General features: G+C 46.4%; 2 protein-coding genes across 3 annotated transcripts; one reads left to right on the top strand and one right to left on the bottom strand.

The window, feature by feature from the left end:
- Nucleotides 1–1,381: 1,381 nt before the first annotated feature.
- FBXL12 (F-box and leucine rich repeat protein 12) lies at nucleotides 1,382–7,973 on the bottom strand. 2 transcript variants are annotated; one of them, XM_022557344.3, is made up of 3 exons: nucleotides 7,634–7,973; nucleotides 7,450–7,522; nucleotides 1,382–2,865 (listed from the first exon to the last, which is right to left on the bottom strand). In XM_022557344.3, the coding sequence occupies exons 1-3, from the start codon at nucleotides 7,717–7,719 to the stop codon at nucleotides 2,044–2,046; spliced, it is 981 nt and encodes a 326-aa protein (XP_022413052.1). In that variant the 5' UTR covers nucleotides 7,720–7,973; the 3' UTR covers nucleotides 1,382–2,043. The 2 variants fall into 2 exon arrangements, with proteins under 2 accessions (XP_022413052.1, XP_022413053.1); XM_022557345.3 differs by lacking the exon at nucleotides 7,634–7,973 and adding an exon at nucleotides 6,365–6,405 and having other exon boundaries at nucleotides 7,450–7,516.
- A 5,274-nt stretch (nucleotides 7,974–13,247) lies between these two features.
- On the top strand, nucleotides 13,248–14,903 carry UBL5 (ubiquitin like 5). The gene is made up of 5 exons (XM_022557346.3): nucleotides 13,248–13,365; nucleotides 13,739–13,805; nucleotides 14,013–14,096; nucleotides 14,258–14,295; nucleotides 14,749–14,903. Exons 2-5 carry the CDS (start codon nucleotides 13,750–13,752, stop codon nucleotides 14,790–14,792), a joined length of 222 nt encoding a protein of 73 aa, XP_022413054.1. The 5' UTR covers nucleotides 13,248–13,365; nucleotides 13,739–13,749; the 3' UTR covers nucleotides 14,793–14,903.
- Nucleotides 14,904–19,752: the final 4,849 nt, after the last annotated feature.

Raw genomic sequence — 19,752 nt, 5'->3', positions numbered from 1 at the left:
TTATGAAACAGTATTAACTACAAAGCCCTTGACGACAGAGAAGTCATCTACTGTACAGTACAATCTTGCATAGGGTCAGTGGAAGGACAGGAGGAACAGGGCCCAAGATGGTGTCAGTTATGCTAATGGCCATACAACCGCTGTCTCCACGTCTGTCACCTTACTATACGTGATTAAAACAAGTTCCAGGTACATTCTGTCTTGTTTTATTTTGGTGGGGGTGAATTAGAAAAAAAAATAGCTTTATTGCTTTGCCAGGCAAAGGGGGCCACAGCAGGCTAATGTCCTCAAAACTGTGTGTCCCGACCTGGAGTGGGGTACTGAGGAGTTTTATAGTAATGGTTCAAAGAGGAGGGCGTGATCAGCTCGTGGACATTCTTCTGATTGGCTGGTGGTGAGGTAGGTGGGAGTCCGCATCATTAACCTTCTGGTTCTCACCGTTCTGGGGTCTAAATGCTTGTGGGCACCATACCGTTAGTTAACTTCTCCCACCTGGTGGAGGTTTCAGGATCTGCAAAACAGCTTGAAGATATTGTTATGTGTATCCCTTGAGGGGGGTACCAGGACCCTGTCCCAAGGCTGCACTATTGTCCACATACATTTTAAAACAGATGACAGGGACTTCCCTGGAGGTCCAGTGGTTGACACTCCACGCTTCCACTGCAGGGGGCACGGGTTTGATCCCTGGCTGGGGAACTAAGATCCTGCATGCCGTGCAGCGTGGCCAGAAAAAAAAAAATGTATATACATATGTATAACTGAGTCACGAGTCACTTTGCTGTACAGCAGAAATTAACACAACATTGTAAATCAACTATACTTCAAAAAAAAATTAACGCTCATTTCATGGGTGGGCACTTAGGATCATTATCAGTCTGCCACCTGCATCTTTCAAGTGGTTCAGACTCAAAGGGCAGGAAAAGGAGTTGCTACCTTTTGAACCCCTAAAACCAAAGCCACCTGTGAGGCCCTTCTAACCTCTCCCCATCATCTCTCTGACTTCACTCTTGATTGCTCACCCCCTGTTCCCTCGGCCACTTGGACCTTCTTCCCATCCCTGGAAATTGCCAAGCTCACTCCCATCTCAAGTCTTTGCCTTTTCTGTCTTCCCCAGCGCTTCCTGGGGCTGGTTCCTCACCTCTCAGTTCTCGGCTCAGAGAGGCCCACCCTGCCCACTCAACCAAACACGTGTGCCTCCATCACGTGGCCCTGGTTTATTGTCTCAGAGTCTCTGAAGCTGTTCCACGCGTGTGTTCACCTGTTTATCATCCTGTCTTCTTCCTTGTCTGTTTTGTTCACTGCTGTGGTCCCAGTGCCTAAAACCATGCTTGCCAGAGAGCGGAGGCTGAAGGCACATTTGTTGAATGAATAAACCAAATGCTTTTTTGAAAAACGTGATTATCTTTCTTTAATAGCAAAATAATATATATTGTGCAAAACTTGGAAAATACAGAATACAAAATACTGAAAGGACAACTTAGAACCTTTATTAACATTTCGATCATCAAAGCATGAGTTGTATCTGCCCTTCTCTCCGTGTCTCCTGCGTGCATGTAGGACTATCAGTGGTGTGTTGGCGTGTCAGTGGTGTGTCGGCGTGTCAATGATGTATCAGTGTGCTGGTGCACATGCGTTGACAGCCCTTCCAGGCTTCCTAAGGGGCCTTGACCCCTTAGGTCTCCCTAACTCCTAACCCACCCTTCCACATCTGTCCTGTTCCTGAGAATGGCTATTCATCCAGGACCTTCTCGGGCCTCAGGGCTGGTAAAGAGTAAGGCTTTGCAACATAACCGAGAGGTAGCTATGGTCTTCCTCATTTCTGGAGGTGAGGACAGGGCCTCCGAGAGGCTGGCTGATGTCACAGAGGCCACACAGCTGGCAAACCACGATTCTAATGATCTGGAGGAGCCAAGGCTTAGGTTCTCTCTACCTGTGGCCTTCATAGCTCTCCAGCCGGATTACCTGCCCATGGTAAGGTGCTGCTCAGAGGGTCTGGGACTCATTAATAAAAGCTGAGAGGGGTCTCAGGCTCGGCTGGTGCAGTCACATCCACCAGTCCATGGACTCTTTGGGGCAGGCCCTGACAATGACCATACAGTGGGGTAGCCCCTTAGACAGGATCCTCTCCGCCTCCTGACCCTCCCAGCCCAGCCCCTGCAGCTCAAGGACCCTGAGCTTGGGCATGGTGAGGCAGGAGGAGAGGATTTCATGCGGGGAAGGCATTTCTGGGGTGATGAGTGGCCCCAGCAGGCACAGACTCTCCAGGGCCGGCATGCCCTCCAGGACCGACAGGCCAGGGGCCGAGAGGCCCCGCACGGTCAGCCGGATCTTCCGCACATCTCGGAGGTGGCGGCTGATGGCCAGGAGGGTGCTGTCGGCCGAGAGGGTGCAGCCCAGCACCTCCAGCCTCTGCAGGTAGCTCAGCTCCTGCAGGCCCATATCCAGCCCAGTCTCGGTCACCCGGTAGGTGCCGCCCAGCACCAGCGAGCGCAGCGCGCGGAAGCGCGTCAGGCCCTGCAGGTGCTCGTCGCGGAAGGCGGGGACACGGTCCAGCACGATGCACTCAAGCAGGGGCAGCACGGTGGGGTCCTGCTCCTTGAGGAGCCAGGCCATGGAGATCTCACAGCTGTGCAGCTCCAGGGTCTTCAGGGTGCAGGGGAGGCTGGTGATGGGCACCATGCTCAGGTTGGCCACGTGCAGGCAGAGGCGCTTGAGGTTGGGGCACTTCTGGCCCAGGGCCCTCATCAGGGCGGGGGACAGCTGGGGAGCCTGGGAGCCCGAGAACAGGTAGCCGCCCATCCGCAGGGAATGGAGCCGAGATGCCATGTACCGGCGAAGGAGGTGCCACATGACTTTAGGCCGCATCTGTAAGAACCAGAAACGGGGTGTGGGGGGGGGTGGCTGTGACTGGGGGAGAGATGTGGGGCATCTTCCAAGGCCCCCACCTGCCTGGAGACAGGCAGTCCCCAGCTGGGGCTCTGATGTTCCCTGGGAATTCCGTCCTTCCCTCACCAGCCTCACGCAACCAGATGCCTCCCCAGGAGCAACAGGATGATTTAATCTGTTTTGACCTCTAGGTTGGAACAAAAGCAATGGCGATAAGAGACCATAACAGATCTGTCTCTAGCAAGAGAGTGCATTCTCGTTATCTTCTGCAGTAAGCAAGAAAGTAAATCCACCTGGCAATATTTTTATCCCTTTCTTAATGACTACCTCCTCATAGAAATAAGCAATACAAAATAAAACTGAAAAAGGCTAAAACTGCCCAGGGTAAATTAGATCTAGGTTAAAAGAAAAAAATAAAAATCACAGCTTGGTAATAGTGAAAGCTGCAAAAATTAACCCTGGGAAGTTAGACTTAGTAGAAAACAAACAAACAAACTATAACTAACTGGTACCCTGTGCATTTCATTATATGTACATTTTAGCTTCAAAAAAAAAAAGGACAGAAAAAAGAAATTGTAGGGACTTCCCTGGTGGCGCAGTGGTTAAGAATCCGCCTGCCAATGCAGGGGACAAGGGTTCGAGCCCTGGTCCAGGAAGATCTCACATGCCGCAGAGCAACTAAGCCTGTGCACCACAACTACTGAGCCTGCGCTCTAGAGCCCACGAGCCACACTGAGCCTGCGTGCCACAACTACTGAAGCCTGCGTGCCTAGAGCCCGTGCTCTGCAACAAGAGAAGCCACCGCAATGAGAAGCCCACGCACCGCAACGAAGAGTAGCCCCCGCTCTCCACAACTACAACGAAGACTCAACGCAACCATAAATAAATAAATAAATAAAATTAAAAAGAAACTGCATACCATAAAATCTGTTGATGAGTTTTTTTTTTTGTAAATATGACTTTTTTATTAGCAAAATCCACGACCAGGCAAGAGGATATTTTGCTGCCTCTCAGTTACACCTTTTCTGTTGGGTTCTTGGTATCCCTAATCCTTTTATTCCTAAATTCTTTTTTAAAATTTTTTATTGAAATATAGTTGATTTACTATCTTGGGTTAGTTTCAGTGTACAGCAAAGTGATTCAGAATATATATATATATATTCTTTTTTTACATTGTCTTCCATTTTAGGTTATTACAAGATTTTTAGTATAATTCCCTGTGCTATACTGTAGGTCCTTGTTGGTTATCTATTTTATATACAGTAGTATGTATATTTTAATCCCAAACTCCTAATTTATCCCTTCTCCCTGTTGACTACTCTTGACAGAGGAATCAAATCTTCCTGATAAAATTTGGACCTGCAAGTTTGGGCCGAGGGAAAGGGACTCACTAGAAATACTGCCCACTAAAAGGGAACTCACAAAAGTAGAAGCGACCGTTGGCAAAATTTTAAATGGCCACGAAGCCAGAGGTTGAACCCCTTTTACTTGTAAAAGGACAAAATTAGAAAATCCTTTAAGTTTCATAATATCGAACACTGGCCAGGATGTGGAGAAGCAGTTCTCAGGTCCTGCTGGTGGCACTTGGTCTGGTTACTTTGGAATGCGATCTGGCGGGTTTTACTGAAATGTAAAATGTTGGCACCCACTGGCACCTGTTTTGTCTTTAAGAATATGGGAGCACGAATTCCCTGGCGGTCCAGTGGTTAGGACTCCGCACTTTCACTGCCGAGGGCCCGGGTTTGATCCCTGGTCAGGGAACTAAGATCCCACACAAAAAAAAGGCAGGGAGGAGCATCTGCTGCTTCTCTGGGAAAGAACAAGGTGACCTGGGTGACAGAAGTAGGGAGACCTTACTTTCCAATTTTTATTATTTTGTACCTTTTGAATCCTGTGTATATCTTTTTTGTGCCGCCCCCTCATATTATTTTTTAAAACTAATTTTTCAGTTTGTTTAAATGCACATACTGCCTGATCTAGTTAAGACCTCTTTTGTGGAATTTACCCTACAGAAACATTGGTTTCTGACATTGTGGTTTTAACAGCAAAAACCAAATGTCCACTGATAAGATAACAGCCATGTAGGTAGTAACTAAGAACAAAGTAGATCCAGAGATATGAACCCTGGTAACTCCTCAACACATGCAGGAAAGAGTGGCAAAATGATACTTTAAAGGTTAAAGAAAAAAGAAACAATACTATATATTTTATATGGGTACAATTATTCCAACCATAATGGCTAACTTGTATTGAGTACCTACTGTTTGCCAGGTGCAGTGATGAGCATTGAACTAGAAAGCTCACACAGTACCTGGTTGTGTAGCAGGTACCTCTGGAAAAATGCAGTGGCCAGAATCTTGTTGCAAGAGTACAGCTATGATTCAACACAGCCTGACTCCAAAGGCCAATCTTGCTCTTGTAACCACTTTACTTTCCTTCCCTTATACAGGCCCAAGGGTATAAAGGCATAGAAGATGGGATAGAAGGAAATATTCCACACTTATAATAGTGGTTACTCTGGGGAAGGGTTGAAGATACCAGGGGATGACTGTCAAAGGCTCTTAGCTTCATCTGTGGCAATGCTTCAATGTTTTTTTGTTTTAATTTAGATATAACTGACATATTATATTAGTTTCAGGTGTACACACAATGGTTCGATATTTGTATATCTTGTGAAATGATCACCACATAAGTCTAGTTAACATCCATCACCACACATAGTTATACTACTTCAACATTTTTACAAGAATTACTCATGACTTGTGTGATTTTTAAAAATTAAACCTCAAAAAGAGAAACGCAAAACAAATGTTCTAGTTAATCTCTATTACGTATGCTAAAGCATTTAGGGATGAAGTGGACTCTTGTCTGCAACTTATTTTGAAGTGTATTTAAAAAATAAAATGGATTGATGGATGGAAAGAGGGATGGATGGATCGGTCAACAGGGGATAAAACAAATGTCGTTAAATACTAATAGTGGGCAACTTCGTGTTCTCTGTACTATTCTTTCAATTTTTATATATGTTTGAAATTTCTCATAATAAAATGGCAGAAAAAAAAACTAAGAACTACATTATTATGTAATGTGTTAGTTTTTTAGTACAGAAAAAATAACCATTTTTAAAGGTGATTTCAATAAAAATAATTTCTATACAAGGTCACAATTCCTTATCCAAAACTCCTGGAGACAGATGGGTTTCAGAATTCAGAATTAACGTGGCACAAATACCATATATAATACCATCAGAAGGGTCAAGGGCAGCACCTTGTTATCAGATTAATATTTTTCAGTATAACATGACTTTTATTCCAAGTGGGATAAGGAAAAGGACATTAATAGCCTCACCAGTTCACATTAGGTGTTGCCACCAAATGAATTTGTGCCAAGCTTACAAAAAGCCTTTTCACTTTTCTGGCTTTCTGATTTTGGAATAGCAGATGAAGAACTGAAAGTGAGAAAATATAAAGGATCCTACCTCTCAGAAATTGTACTTCTAGGTTTCAGAGTAACTGGTACCTGGATGCAAGAAGACAGACACAAGGACATTCTTGTGGAACAAGAAGCAACAGCATTAGTAACACCTTGAAAGTTGTTAGAAATTTGGAATCTGGGGCCCCCACTCCAGGCCACTGAATCAGAATCTGCATTTTAACAAGATCCCCATAGGTGATTCATATGCACAGTAAAGTCTGAGACACTGCCTTATAAAGCTGTTCACAACAGTAGAAAGTTGGAAATAACCTAACCATCTGTCAACAGGAAAACAGATAAACAAATTGTGGTATATTCATTTAACAGCAGTTAAAAGGAATGAATTAGATTTACAAGTGCTGATTAGAATAAATCTCAAAAGCGATGTGTGAATAAAGCTGGTTATATAAGTAAAACAGCATTTAACTATCTAAAGAGTAGAGCAGCATTATCTAAATTTTAGAAATACGTTAACAATATTGTGTATTGCTTACGGGCACACACATAAGAAGTAAATAAAAACGCGAAGGGATACAAATCCACTTTATGATAGTGGTTACCCCTGAGGAGGGTTTCAAAAAGTGCAAGAGATATACCTAAAAATGTTGTATGCATATGTGTATATATAAACATTTGTATGTGTGTTTCACAAGATCAGCAGTAAATAAGGCCAAAGGTTAAAAAAGGTTAAATCTAGGTAGGGGGGGAAATAGTTTCAGATATTATCCTCTGTACATTTCTACATATATTTGAAATAGTTCATAATAAAAAGAAAAAAATAAAATGCAAATGGGAGAAAGTGGAAATGGTTTGCCTGCACCACTCAGGAGATTAATTCTGGAAATAAGTTGACTATGGAAAATGATTTCTCCATGAAAACTCATCAATAAGCCCTTTCCCTGCACGACTTTGGTAACACCCATTCTGGAGGTGGGGAAACTGAGGCCTGGAGGTCACAGTGGAGCAAATAATTGACGCGGCCGGGATGCACCCGGAACAGCCTCGCTCGAAACACAGGGTTGGAGGCGTGGTCCTCGAGGTCGGGCCAGCCCGACCTTGGCCCAGACCTGCCCGGTCAGCCCCGCATACCGTGTAGAGCGTCAGGTCGACATGTCGCCACAGCCACCGGTCGTCCACCAGCCTCTTCCAGCGGTGACAGACCCTGGGGAAGGGGACCCGCCGTTAGAACGTCCCGGCCCCGCGGGGACCAGATGTCCATCTCCTGGTGCACCCCCCCCGCCCGGCCCTTCCCTCGCGCGGGGCGGGGCCGCACCTGGAGATGCGGATCCTGTCCCGAACCGGAAGGTAAGAGAAGATCTCCAACAGGACAGAGTCCGGCAAGTCCGCAAAAGTCGCCATGATCCCGCCGACACGCACTTCCGCTTCCGGCGAAAGGGACTCGTTGACTCGCCTTGGAAGCCCCTAAGAGACGGCAGGAAGTGAGCGTGCCGGCAGGGAGGTGGTCGTGGCTTCCGGTAGCCGGCAGAGTTCTGGCTTTCCTCTTGCGGGGACGTGGTTGGGCCCTGGAGCCAGACCAGCACGGGATCCGAACGCGGCACCGAAGGTGGGGTTAGGGACTAGGACGAAGCCCGGAAGGCGTGGCTAGGGCGATGACGCTACCCGGGGGCGGGGTTAAGGGCGGGAACGAGACTCAGGGGCGTGCCTGGGGAACTAGGACCACGCCCTTAAGGCGTGGCTAGAGCGGTGACGAGGCTCGGGGGCGGGGTTAAGGGCGGGAACGAGACTGGGTGAAAGCACGGCTGGGGCGGTCACGAGCCCTGAAGGGAAGGATTGAGGGCGGAACCAAGAGCGGAGGACAAGGCGGAGAGTTCCAGAATAAATTTGTAGAAGTGAAATAGCTTGTTAAAAGGCGTGTTGAATTTTTCGCTTTTATTGATGGCGCCAAATAGTTCTCCACAGAGCCTGAACTGACACTCCCTCCAGATATATATCACTTTTTTTTCTAAATATATCACTCACTTTTAAAGTTGCAATTCATAAGGGCAGTGAAATTTATTCAAACATTCCCGTATTGATGAGTATTCACGTTGCTTCCAGTTCTATCACCGCAATATCGGCGCTAAACATTCTCTTTATATATGTATGTACATGCATATGTGTGTATATATATATATATATATATATACACACACACATACATATGTAATATATACCTCCTATGTTTTTATTTCTATAGGATAAATAACCAGGAGTTGGGTTGATGGGTCAAAGGACATGTGAAGTTTAATTCTGAATAGGTTTTGCCAAATCACACTCCCAAGAGCCTATAATGGCAATACATGGTTTTGGGTTGTTTTTTTTGTTTGTTTTGTTTTGGTTTGGTTTTTGCCGCGCTGTGCGGCTTGCAGGATCTTAGTTCCTCGACCAGAGTTTGAACCCGGCCAGGGCAGTGAAAGCACCGAGTCCTAACCACTGGACCGCCAGGAAATTCCCTGGCAATACATGTTTTTAATACACACAAAGAAATTGGAGACGTTGAAAACTGTTTTAGAAATAAATGCAAACTGGGACTTCCCTGGCGGTCCAGTGGTTAAGACTCTGTGCTTCCATTGCAGGGGGTGCAGGTTCGTTTTCTGGTGGGGGGATTAAGATCCCGCATGACGGGCAGCCCGGCGCCCCCCCTCAAAAGAAAGCAAACTCATTAAGATGTATATGTTAGGGCTTCCCTGGTGGCGCAGTGGTTGAGAGTCCGCCTGCTGACGCAGGGGACACGGGTTCGTGCCCCGGTCCGGGAAGATCCCACATGCCACGGAGCGGCTGGGCCCGTGAGCCATGGCCGCTGAGCCTACGCGTCCGGAGCCTGTACTCCGCAACGGGACAGGCCACAACAGTGAGAGGCCCGTGTACTGCAAAAAAAAAAAAAAAAAAAAAGATGTATATGTTAAATGTGTGCAATTTTGTATATCAACTATATCTGAATAAAGCTTAAAAATCTGTATGCTTTCACTTATCCATAAATAAATAAAAAGTAAAACACTGTGGTATTCACCTATCAGATTAAGATGAGGAAGCCAGAAAATACCCACACTAGCCTTGGTGTGAGGAAGTAGACCTTCTCAACCACTGCAGATGGGGCAGAATTGATGCAAAATCTTTGAAGACAGTTTGGCAATATCAGATTGCAGCCCCTGTAGGGCCCAATAATTCCACTTCTAGGATATCAAATTGTCAGAAAGAATGAGGTAGGTCTTTCTGTGCTGTTTGGAACAATCGCTAGGATATTGTTTTCTTTTAAAAGCAAAAGGTGTAGAGAACAGTGTATATAGTTTGATCTCGTTGGATATATATATATATTTGTTGTGTTTCATTTTATACATAAAGGCCTGTATGAAAACAAAGTCATTCATTTCTGCCCTTTGACACAACTTAAAATACTGTATGTTACTTGAAAATACAAAGTCCCTATCTCCATTGAAATGCGTTATTGACATCTGAGAGGTTTCATCATTTTCTTGGGAGGCTCTGTATCACATGTTTGAAGACACAGAGATGAAATGAAAACTTTTAACTGTAATTGTCCCTGCGGAGGGCCTGGGGTCTGGAGGGTGAGGAAACTTGATGCTGCTGTATATAATACTTCTGTACTGCTTGAATTTTTACCATGTGCAAGAAAGTTCCAAATGTTTATTAATAAATCCAACCCCTTTGATATATTTCCTCAAACAAGAGCACAGAAAAAAATGCTTCATGCTCTGGCAACCATTTTACAACTGTGGAAGAAAAGACCAAAAGAATCACATAGAGGTCAAGTTGCTTGCCAGGGCCACAAGCCCAGATTTTTCTGATGCCAGAGCATGGGCCTCTATCACAGTGCTCTCCGATTCCCTCTGGAAAGCCCATGCCAGCATGCAGGGGCAATGACTCCTCTGCTCCCAGCGCCTTGGGCTTCCCCTTCACAGCACCTGTGTCACACTGTATTGCAAGGACCTCTTCACTTGTCTTCTTTACTTGTCTTCCTCCTGTATCAGACTGAATTCTGGGGTGGCAGGTCGGCCTTGGACACTGCTGCATCTCCAAGGCCTGCTGACAGGCTGAGATGTTGGGAGAAGGGACCTCCTGAGCAACTCTCTCCACCTCTAAGATTATTTCCCCTCTGGTGAACCTTTAAGTTCAGCGGAACGCAGGTGTCCCTGACCCCAGCTCAGTTACAGGGGTTTCCTAAGAACCATCTCCTCCCCATCAAGCATACAGGAGTGGAGGGATGGGAATCCCCAAGTATAAGCTCCTTCCTCTGGGTCAGAAACTTAGGCAACAAGGGGCAGAGGGGCCCTGCCCAGCTTGCTCCTTGAGTTCTGACCCAGAACTCTCCCTCCTGGGAAGCATCTACCTCCTCACAAGAGCAGCTCTGACAGCAGGTCCTTCGGCTGCCTAGACGGGAGGATGGGACTGTCCTGGCCCCTCAACGGGCAGGCACTGAGGCCCTTCATGGGAAGCGCCAAATGATACTTACCAGGATGTGGAGAGAGGTCTCTAAGGTGAGGTGTCCTGTCTCCTGAGGCCTTTCCCCCTCCCACCTGGCTCTGGAGGAGGCAGTCCATACAGCAGTGGCAGCCTAGTCCTGGGACTTCCCATTGCCCATCCCCTCCACTTCCTCAGGATGCCTTAGCCCAGTTGGGGCTGGCGGCCCCCGACTAGATCCCCACTACTGCCCATGGAGCCCAAGCCCCCAACAATCCCAGACTTTATATTCCTCCCCTTTCAGCAGCACTCCTCACCCCTTTCCAATCTCCCCCAGCCCATAACTCAGCATCACCATCCTATGCCTTAGCTCCCCCTTTTTTTTTTAATTTTTAAAAACATTTGGGGTTTTTTTTTTTTTTTGGCTGCACCACACAGCTTCTGGGATCTTAGTTCCCTGGGCACGGATTGAACCCGGGCCCTCGGCAGTGAGAGCGCAGAGTCCTAACCACTGGACCGCCAGGGAATTCCCTAGCTATCTTTGAATCAAACATTGAAAAAATAGAACTTCTTGTTTTCAAAAAATAACATTTACTTTTTCTTCTGATTACAAAAGTAACATATGTTCATTGTAGGTAATCTGGGAAAACACCAAAAGCACCAAAAAGAGGAACATGAGACACAGCAATTCCACCGTCTAGTGGTAAACACCATCAACATCTGGTGTGTCCTAGTATTTCTATGTGAGTGCAAAAATGTGTTCCTTCCAAACTTTCTACGGCACATTAGTCCCCTCAAGCTCACCCTTGACCTTCCCATCTCCCCCTCTTGCCCCATCTGTTCTTCTGCAAGAGGACTGTCAGGGGCTGGTCCAAGACCGATTCTTACTACAATCCTAGGGTGGGGATTGCTCTCCCCATTCATAGATGAGGAAGATGAGAATCAGAGAGGGGAAGAGTTGAGATCACACAGCTTAATATTAAGGGGTTTTGACTCATCTGTCTGGATCCAAAGCCTGTGTCTCCAATCTGAATAAGCTTTCCATTCAGATTCCCTGCCCTCTCAAGCCCACTCAGAGGAATTCTGCAGGGGTCGGAGAAATAACGGATCAAAGTCCTGAGGCAGGAAGGCCCCTGAGTCTAGTGTTTGAGGTGGGACTCCTTGGGCCAGTTCCCTAAGGCAGGACAGTCCCAACAGGGTCACAGAGCATCCTCCCTTTCCCCAGGAAAGCATCTCATGTCTTCCACCTAATCTCATATCCTAGATTGAGAAGGCGGATTGGGTGAATCAGAAGTGGTGGCCCCGCGGCTTCCCTGGTGGCGCAGTGGTTGAGAATCTGCCTGCCAATGCAGGGGACACGGGTTCGAGCCTTGGTCCGGGAAGATCCGACACGCCGCGGAGCAGCTAAGCCTGTGCGCCACAACTACTGAGCCTGCGCTCTAGAGCCCGCGAGCCACAACTACTGAGCCCATGTGCCACAACTACTGAAGCCCGTGCACCTAGAGCCCCCGTGCTCCGCAACAAGTGGAGCCACCACAATGAGAAGCCCACGCACCGCAATGAAGAGTAGCCCCTGCCCGGGGCAACTAGAGAAAGCCCACGCGCAGCAACGAAGACCCAACGCAGGCAAAAATAAATAAATAAAAATTAAAAAAAAAAAAGAAGTGGTGGCCCCTTTTCAGAGTGAATCCTTTTAGGCTCACCAAACTAGGAGAATCCTGTCTGCTGAGAAGGAACAGTTCAAGAGTCAGTTCCACTGGCAGGTTGGACTTAGGGAGGGGTGTTCTCTGTCCCACCAGCTCTGGGAAACCAGACCAGTTCAGGGTCTGCTTTGGCGCTGAAAGGCAAGGTTGGGAACTGGTACACAGTGCCCCCTGTAGGGCGGGAGCGACCTTCCTTGAAGATACAGACCTGGGAGATTTTGCAGTTGCAGGTAGGCGTGCAACGTGAACTCCATTCTGGTAAGTGCTGGTATCCAGGCCAGGATCAGGAGGCTCCTTCACTTATTGACTGCAGTCTGCACCCAAGATGTCCCTGGGGGCAGGCGAGATAAGCAGAGGGAAGGGGTGAGCAAAACGCTTCCAAGGCCCAGCCCTGAATGAAGGCAGGGGGGCGGACGGGATGCCCGCAGGACTTGACCCAGGCTCCCCAAAGCCCTAAAGCTGCAGTTAGAGGCTCCGTCAGGCTCAGGAACGAGAGGTCATCCCCGCCCACCGAGATGCCACACCAGACGGCGTCTCGGCACAGCGAAAAGCCTTCAACTAACTGCATCCAAACGGCTGGGCGCCGGTTCATGACCTCTGACTCTCCACGCCCCTCCCCCGTCCGGACCCTCATTCGGCTCCACGCTCCGTCCACATGTGTCCCTCTACTCAGGCTCGGGACCCCAAAGCTGCTCCTGGGAACCGCAAGCCCACATCCGGCCCGGGGCTGCGAACTCCGCGGGGTGTCGACGGGCACTGGGAGGAGCGGAGGGAGGAGCTTTCGGCAGCGCACTTCCGCTTCCGGTTCTTAGCGTCAGCGCTGGTCGGGGCTCTGCCTTCGAGCGAGCTTGGTGTGGCGTCTGCTGGTGCCAGGAGATTCAAGGTGAGGTGGCCAGGTGGAGAGGCCCGGAGTAGCGGAAAGTTGATGGGACCCGGCCATCGAGGATCCGCCCGCCTGCGAGAGGCGAGGCTCGGCCTTCAGGCTACCTGAAATGGGACTGGGCCGGGACGGGGGGCCCAGGGACGCGCGGCTGCCTGGGGTCCGCGGTCGCCGTGGGGTCCGAGGTCCTGGGACTTGGGGCCCAGGAAGACTGCGATCTGGGAGATTGAGGGGGGCGTGAACATTAAGTCTCAATAACCGGGTGCCTTGGGGCCTGAGGGACCCCTGAAGTCCTGATTCTTTTGCTTCTGTCCCCGCTCTGTGTAGCTCCATCCTGAAGCCCTGATTCTTTTGCCTCTATCCCCGCCCTGTGTAGCTCCAGCCAGGATGATCGAGGTTGTTTGCAACGACCGTCTGGGGAAGAAGGTCCGCGTTAAATGCAAGTATCCACTGGCGGCCGAGAGGCGGTGGCTTCCAGAGGGTGCTTGACATGAATGAGGCAGGCAACTCAGTCTATGTTGTAGGGTGATTTTAGTTGAACCCGGGGGCAGGGGTGGGAATGGGGTCCTGGCAGAGTGCATTCACTACTGGAAATGTCCTTGTCGCGTTCTATCTCCCCCTTCCATTTTCCTTAATTCCTCTGCGCCCAGTACTGATGACACCATCGGGGACCTTAAGAAGCTGATTGCAGCCCAAACTGGCACCCGTTGGAACAAGATTGTATTGAAGAAGTGGTGAGTACAGGGGTAGAGCTGGGGACTGGACAGGAGCAGGCCAGAAGTTTTTGGTTGGGGGAGGGCTGCAGCCAGCCCTTTGCTTAGGCAGAACTTCCTCAGCTTGCCTCCAGGCTGAAGGGCCTCCTTAGGCTTTTTCTTGAAAAGTTTTTATCCCGCAGGTACACGATTTTTAAGGACCACGTATCTCTGGGGGACTGTATCCTTTGACTTCTTGAGGAAGGGTCTCCATACCCGGACTTGGTTCTCTTTGTTCAATACTGGAGTCTGTATGAGATTATGCACATAATGTGTTTAACTTAATATGTGGCACATGCTAAGTATTTAGAAAATGGGAGCCATGTAATTATTTTGTTGGGGGAGGAGGGTGGTTGGTGAAATGTTTTGATTTGACTTGGCTTGTAAGACTTTGACACTTTTCAGTCAAAGTATTTATTACTGAGCTCCACTTGAGTTGGGTACGGGAGGTCAGAGTGGAGGGAGACTCGGGCATGTTTGTTGTGCAAAAGGAACATGAACTTTTTTAGAAGTTTGGATTCTTTTCAAATTAAAATGATCCAAATTAAAATGTGGCCACCCTGACCCAACGGTGACAGATGGGAGGGGTGGGGATGGATCCCACAGTGAGGATTCCTTAACACCTGTACTTCAGATGAAATCCACGATGGGATGAACCTGGAGCTTTATTACCAATAGGGCAGAATTCCTTCTCCCTGTCCTTCCCTCTTCCCCCACCCTCGCCCCCCACACTAATATGGATGCTTGTGTTTGAAAACTCATGTTAATAAAAACTTAGAGGCTGCTTCATTCACTGTTGTCATCTTTGAGTGAGGGCTATCTCTTGAGGGGAGGGTTGGCATCTGGTCGTCACTATATTCTCAGTACCCAGCTGCTCAATAAGAGTTCAAGATTGGATCAATGAGGGAGCCAGTAGACTGGGAGCCTGAATGGAAGACCAGAGCTCTGGGGCTAGCCATGTGTCTCTGAAGGTCAAGAGATCCTGGGATTATTGTCACCCTAATAGACCAAGGAACCTCTGGGTAAGGACAATAGATGTAGTAGTTAGGAATACAGGTTTAGATTCAGAGAGACTGTGGGTGGAATCCCAGCTCTGCCACCAACTGTGCCCCTGGGCAAGTTACTTAATCTCCCTTAACCTTCATTTCCTTATCCAAACTGGAACCAACAGTGTTTACTTCAGTAGTGTGTTGTGAAGTGGAGATGAGATAAAGCATGATTAAGCAGCCACAGTTCTTAGCGCTTATGAAATCCTTGTGGACAGAGTGAAACAGTGTGGCATAGGCTATAAGAAGAACCCAGCCTCAACAGACCAACTGGGTTTGAATTTTGATCATTAGCAGTGGAATTTGGAGGAGTCAGACTTTCTGATCCTCAGTTTCTTCCTCTAAAAGGGGGAACCATGATGACAATCACGTTTCCATGAGATAATGATGAGATAATGGAGTTAAAACAGCAGGATGGGGCTTCCCTGGTGGCGCAGTGGTTGAGAGTCTGCCTGCCGATGCAGGGGACACAGGTTCGTGCCCCGGTCTGGGAAGATCCCACATGCCACGGAGCAGCTGGGCCCGTGAGCTATGGCCGCTGAGCCTGCGCGTCCGGAGCCTGTGCTCCGCAACGGGAGAGGCCACAACAGTGAGAGGCCCGCGTACCGCAAAAAAAAAAAAAAAAAAAAAAAAAAACAGCAGGATGCCTGGCATTATTAGCTGTCTCCTGCCTTCTTCCCTCAGGTTTGAGTAGACAGGACCCCAAACACTCCATTTCTGTTCCCCTGGCCACAGATCCTGGGGTCAACCTTGGCCCTGTCCTTTCCCAGAGCCACATTCTGGAGCTGCTTTGAGAGTTTCACCTAGAACCTTGCTCCATCCCTTCTCCCCTCTCTGTGTATTGACTTGGCTGATCCTCCTCAGGACATAACCATGTTCAAGTCTAGCCCACTGCCCCACCCAGGCTCCTGCCTGCCTTTTGCCACCAAGCTTCTTGGGATGCAGACCTGCTGGCTGCCTGGGGTGATGGTCTCACCTTGGTCTCCATTGGCCACCTCCCTACCTGCTCCCTTGGCTTCCCTCCTGTCCCTAGGACTCCACTTCCTCCTGACAAGTTAGAAATCTCTGTTTTCTGGTAACCCTGCTCTTATAGGTCAGTATCCTCCTTACCTGTCTGCTTAAAAAACAAACCCCCCCAATTTTTTTTTTTTTAATTTCATGACAACCTTGACAAGGTGAGTCCTTGTTTTCAAATCAGCATAGAAAAGTACAGGCCAAAAGTAAGACCCCACTCCTGGCCCCATTCTGTCTCCTGAGGTCAGGCCTTTTTCAGTGCATTTATATAAACTTCAGTTTTATTTTTAAAAAGACCGTGCCAATAACTACTTGTAAAAAAAATCCAAATGTTTTGTTTAAAATTGTTTCTTATTTTTATAATATCCCCACCGACAGTGGCAATAATTAACATTTGAGTGAATCCAGAAGTTTTCTGAAATACAACCTATAGTTTTTATACAGTTGGAATAATTATATATTATGTAATATTTGCATACCATTCAGCGGTTTGCTTTTTTATTGCTTTACTTCTTTCTATATAAATTATCTGTTTCATTCTTTTTAATTAGTATTTTTATTGATTTTTGTTTGCTTTTTTTTTTTTTACATAAAAGGGCAGTATGCAGGGATTTTTGTGGTGATGGAACTGCTATGTCTGGAACTGTAGTGGTGGATGCAGGACTCAGCATTTGCCAACCAGGACATAGGGAGAAAGATGGAATGCAGGCTGTCAAATAAATCTGCCTGTATTACAAATGAATCACATGTCCCCATCAAAGGGGTTAGGGGAGAAAGGAGCTGACCTAAATAACCTTGAGAAAGTAATTTGATTTAATACTGTAAGGATAAAGAAAAAAGAATTATACACAAACACTGTACTTTAGTTGGTAACTATGTTCCTTACAGTGGTATAACTTAGCAAATCTGAAACTAGTTTTGTACATTTATACACACACAGGGTTGGATAATATATTGTATATAATTAGAGCCAGGTTTCTTGCTGCTGGAGAAAGAAGTTACAAATAAAACTAGGAGAGGGTACAGTGGAAGGGAGTGGGTAGAATGAACCCTGTGGGGCTGGATTAGAGTTGGGAGTTATCAGTGTGGACTCATGGTTTTTGTTTAATATGTTTACAGACACATGTAGAAATACAGACATGTGCATATATCCATATATTTCCTTTACCCACTTAGAGGGACCAGAAGCCGTGACACCCCAGTGTCAGTGAGCACACCCAGCAGCCAGATCTTGCTTTCTAAATAATATTCTCCAATAAAAGGAACCAGGGCTTCTGGGAGAAGTAATTTGGGGTGGGGGTGGGGGGGAGGAGAAGTAATTGATTCCAGAGCTAGGGCAGGGAAAATACAAGCTGAGCCCGTATTTTCCTGCTCTTATAAGTCAATATCCTCCTTACCTGTCTGCTTAAAAAACAACCCCCCAAAATTTGTGTACCAGAAGGTAAGAAGTACTCAAATAAAAAGGATGGAAGCATGTTAAAAGGGCACAGAGGCCAACCTGTGAAAAAGCTCTCAGTGGCCAAATTTGGAACAACTTGAGCAACAAAATAACGATAGTATTGGATTATAACCCAAAGAATTAAATGTCCTTGAGCCCATGCTCATATAAATAAATAACTGAATATGTAAATGAGTGGGGGAGAAGGGACAACTCTTCATTACAAAAGGATTTCAGTTAGTTGTAGAAGGAAAGAGAGAAATAAGAAATCACCCACCCTTGGATCACCGTAGTAATAATTGCTGTAGGCAAGATGCATTAATAGATGCTAAAATTGGTGGGCAAATTTTAAGCAGAAGTAGGATATTTGCACAGCCTCAAAAGTATCTCTCCCAAAAGTAGTTATTCATTACAAAGGGGAAAATAGTTCAGATACTGCCCTAACCAAGTGATCAAAAACGTCACAACTGAGAGGCAGCTTCTAAGATGGCCCCTAATGATCTCATGTATTCATACCCTTGTGTGATCCTCTCCTCTTGAGTATAGGGTAGATCTAACTTCTGACAAACAGAATATGGCATAAGTGATGGTATATCACATCTGAGATTGGGTTGTGAAGAGACTGGTTTCTATCTTGCTTGCTCTCTTGCTCATTGATGAAAGCCAGATGCCAGGTTGTGAGCTGCCTTACTGGCCCCCAGCCAGTAGCCAGTGAAGAACTTGTGGTCCTCAGTCCAGTATCCTGTTAGCAACTGAATCGTGCTAGCAACCATAGGAGGGAACTTGGAAGCAGATCCTATCCAGTTAAGCCTTCAGATAAGACCACAGACACCCTTGCTGACACCAGCTAAACTGTACTGGAAACTGAGATGGCAAATGTTAATCCACTAAATTGCGGGGTAATTTGTCATGCAGCAGCTGAAACCCTAATACTACCAGTAATACATTGCAACATCATTGATCACCCAGTATGATGCACTGAGAAGGGCATATCATCTCTGTGGTATCCCTCCCAATAATGCATAACCTCAGTCTAATCATGAGAAAATACCAGACAAACCCCATCATGACCAAACATCAGAATGAGAGACATTCTACTCTACAAAAGTATCAAGAGCATGAAAGACAAGGAAAGACCTAGAAATTGACATATATTGGAGGAGACTAAGGAGACATGACAATGTAGATCCTGGAACGTAAAGAGGATATTGGTGGGAAAACTGGGGAAATTCTTTTAAAGTCTAGTTTAGTTAATAGTATTGTACCAATGTTGATTTCTTAGTTTTGATCATTATTCTGTGGCAGAATTTCTCAAGTTTTGGCACTGTTGACATTTTGGGTGGATAATTCTTTGTGCATTGTAGGATGTTCAGTAACATACTCAGCCTCTACCCACTAAATGCGAGTAGCATCTCCTTTCCTCCATTTGTGACAATCAAAAATGTCTTAAAACATTGCCAAATGTCCCTTGGGGAACAAAATCACCCCTAGTTGAGAGCCTCTGTTCTATTATGTAAGATGCTAATATAAGGGAAGGCTGGGTGAAGGACATTGAAAACTATACTACTTTTGCAGCTCTGCCCTAAGTCTAAAATTATCTTTTAAAAAGTATTATTACTACTGTGCTCATATATGCTTGTAAAAAAGAATCAAAATGTTATGTTAGAACTTAAGTTCCCATTTCTTCCTTCACCTGAATCACCAGTGTTAGTCATTAGCATATTTGAATAAATCCAGAAATTTTCTGTGATATAAAACTAGTTTTTACACAATTGAGATAATTGTACATACTCTAATAATACACATAATTAAATTATTTTTTGTTGATTTTTTTTGGTTTTGTTATGCTTTCATACATACTATAATTGCCACATTGTACTGTGACTTGCTTTTTTTTTTCACCCAGCAACACATATCCTTGCTATGGACCAGACATTGTTTTTGAGTGCTTTACATAGATTAACTCATTTAACCTTTACATCAAAGGTATTTATGAGATATGTATTTTTCTTGCCCTCATTTTGCAGATGGAGAAGCTGAAGTAAACAAGTTAAGTGATTTGTTCAAGGTCATAGCAAATGGTAGAGCCAGGCTTTGAACCTAAAGCAATCTGACTCCTGTGTGCTCTTAACCTTCAATT

The sequence above is a fragment of the Delphinapterus leucas genome, unplaced genomic scaffold (genome assembly GCF_059928025.1).
Source record: "Delphinapterus leucas isolate spDelLeu-1000000601 "Yukka" unplaced genomic scaffold, BTC_Dleu_Yukka2 spDelLeu_asBTCV2_sq25, whole genome shotgun sequence".
Lineage (NCBI taxonomy): Eukaryota > Metazoa > Chordata > Mammalia > Artiodactyla > Monodontidae > Delphinapterus > Delphinapterus leucas.
The sequence above is the reverse complement of the archived record's forward strand: the minus strand, read 5'-3'. Positions and strand labels throughout refer to the sequence as shown.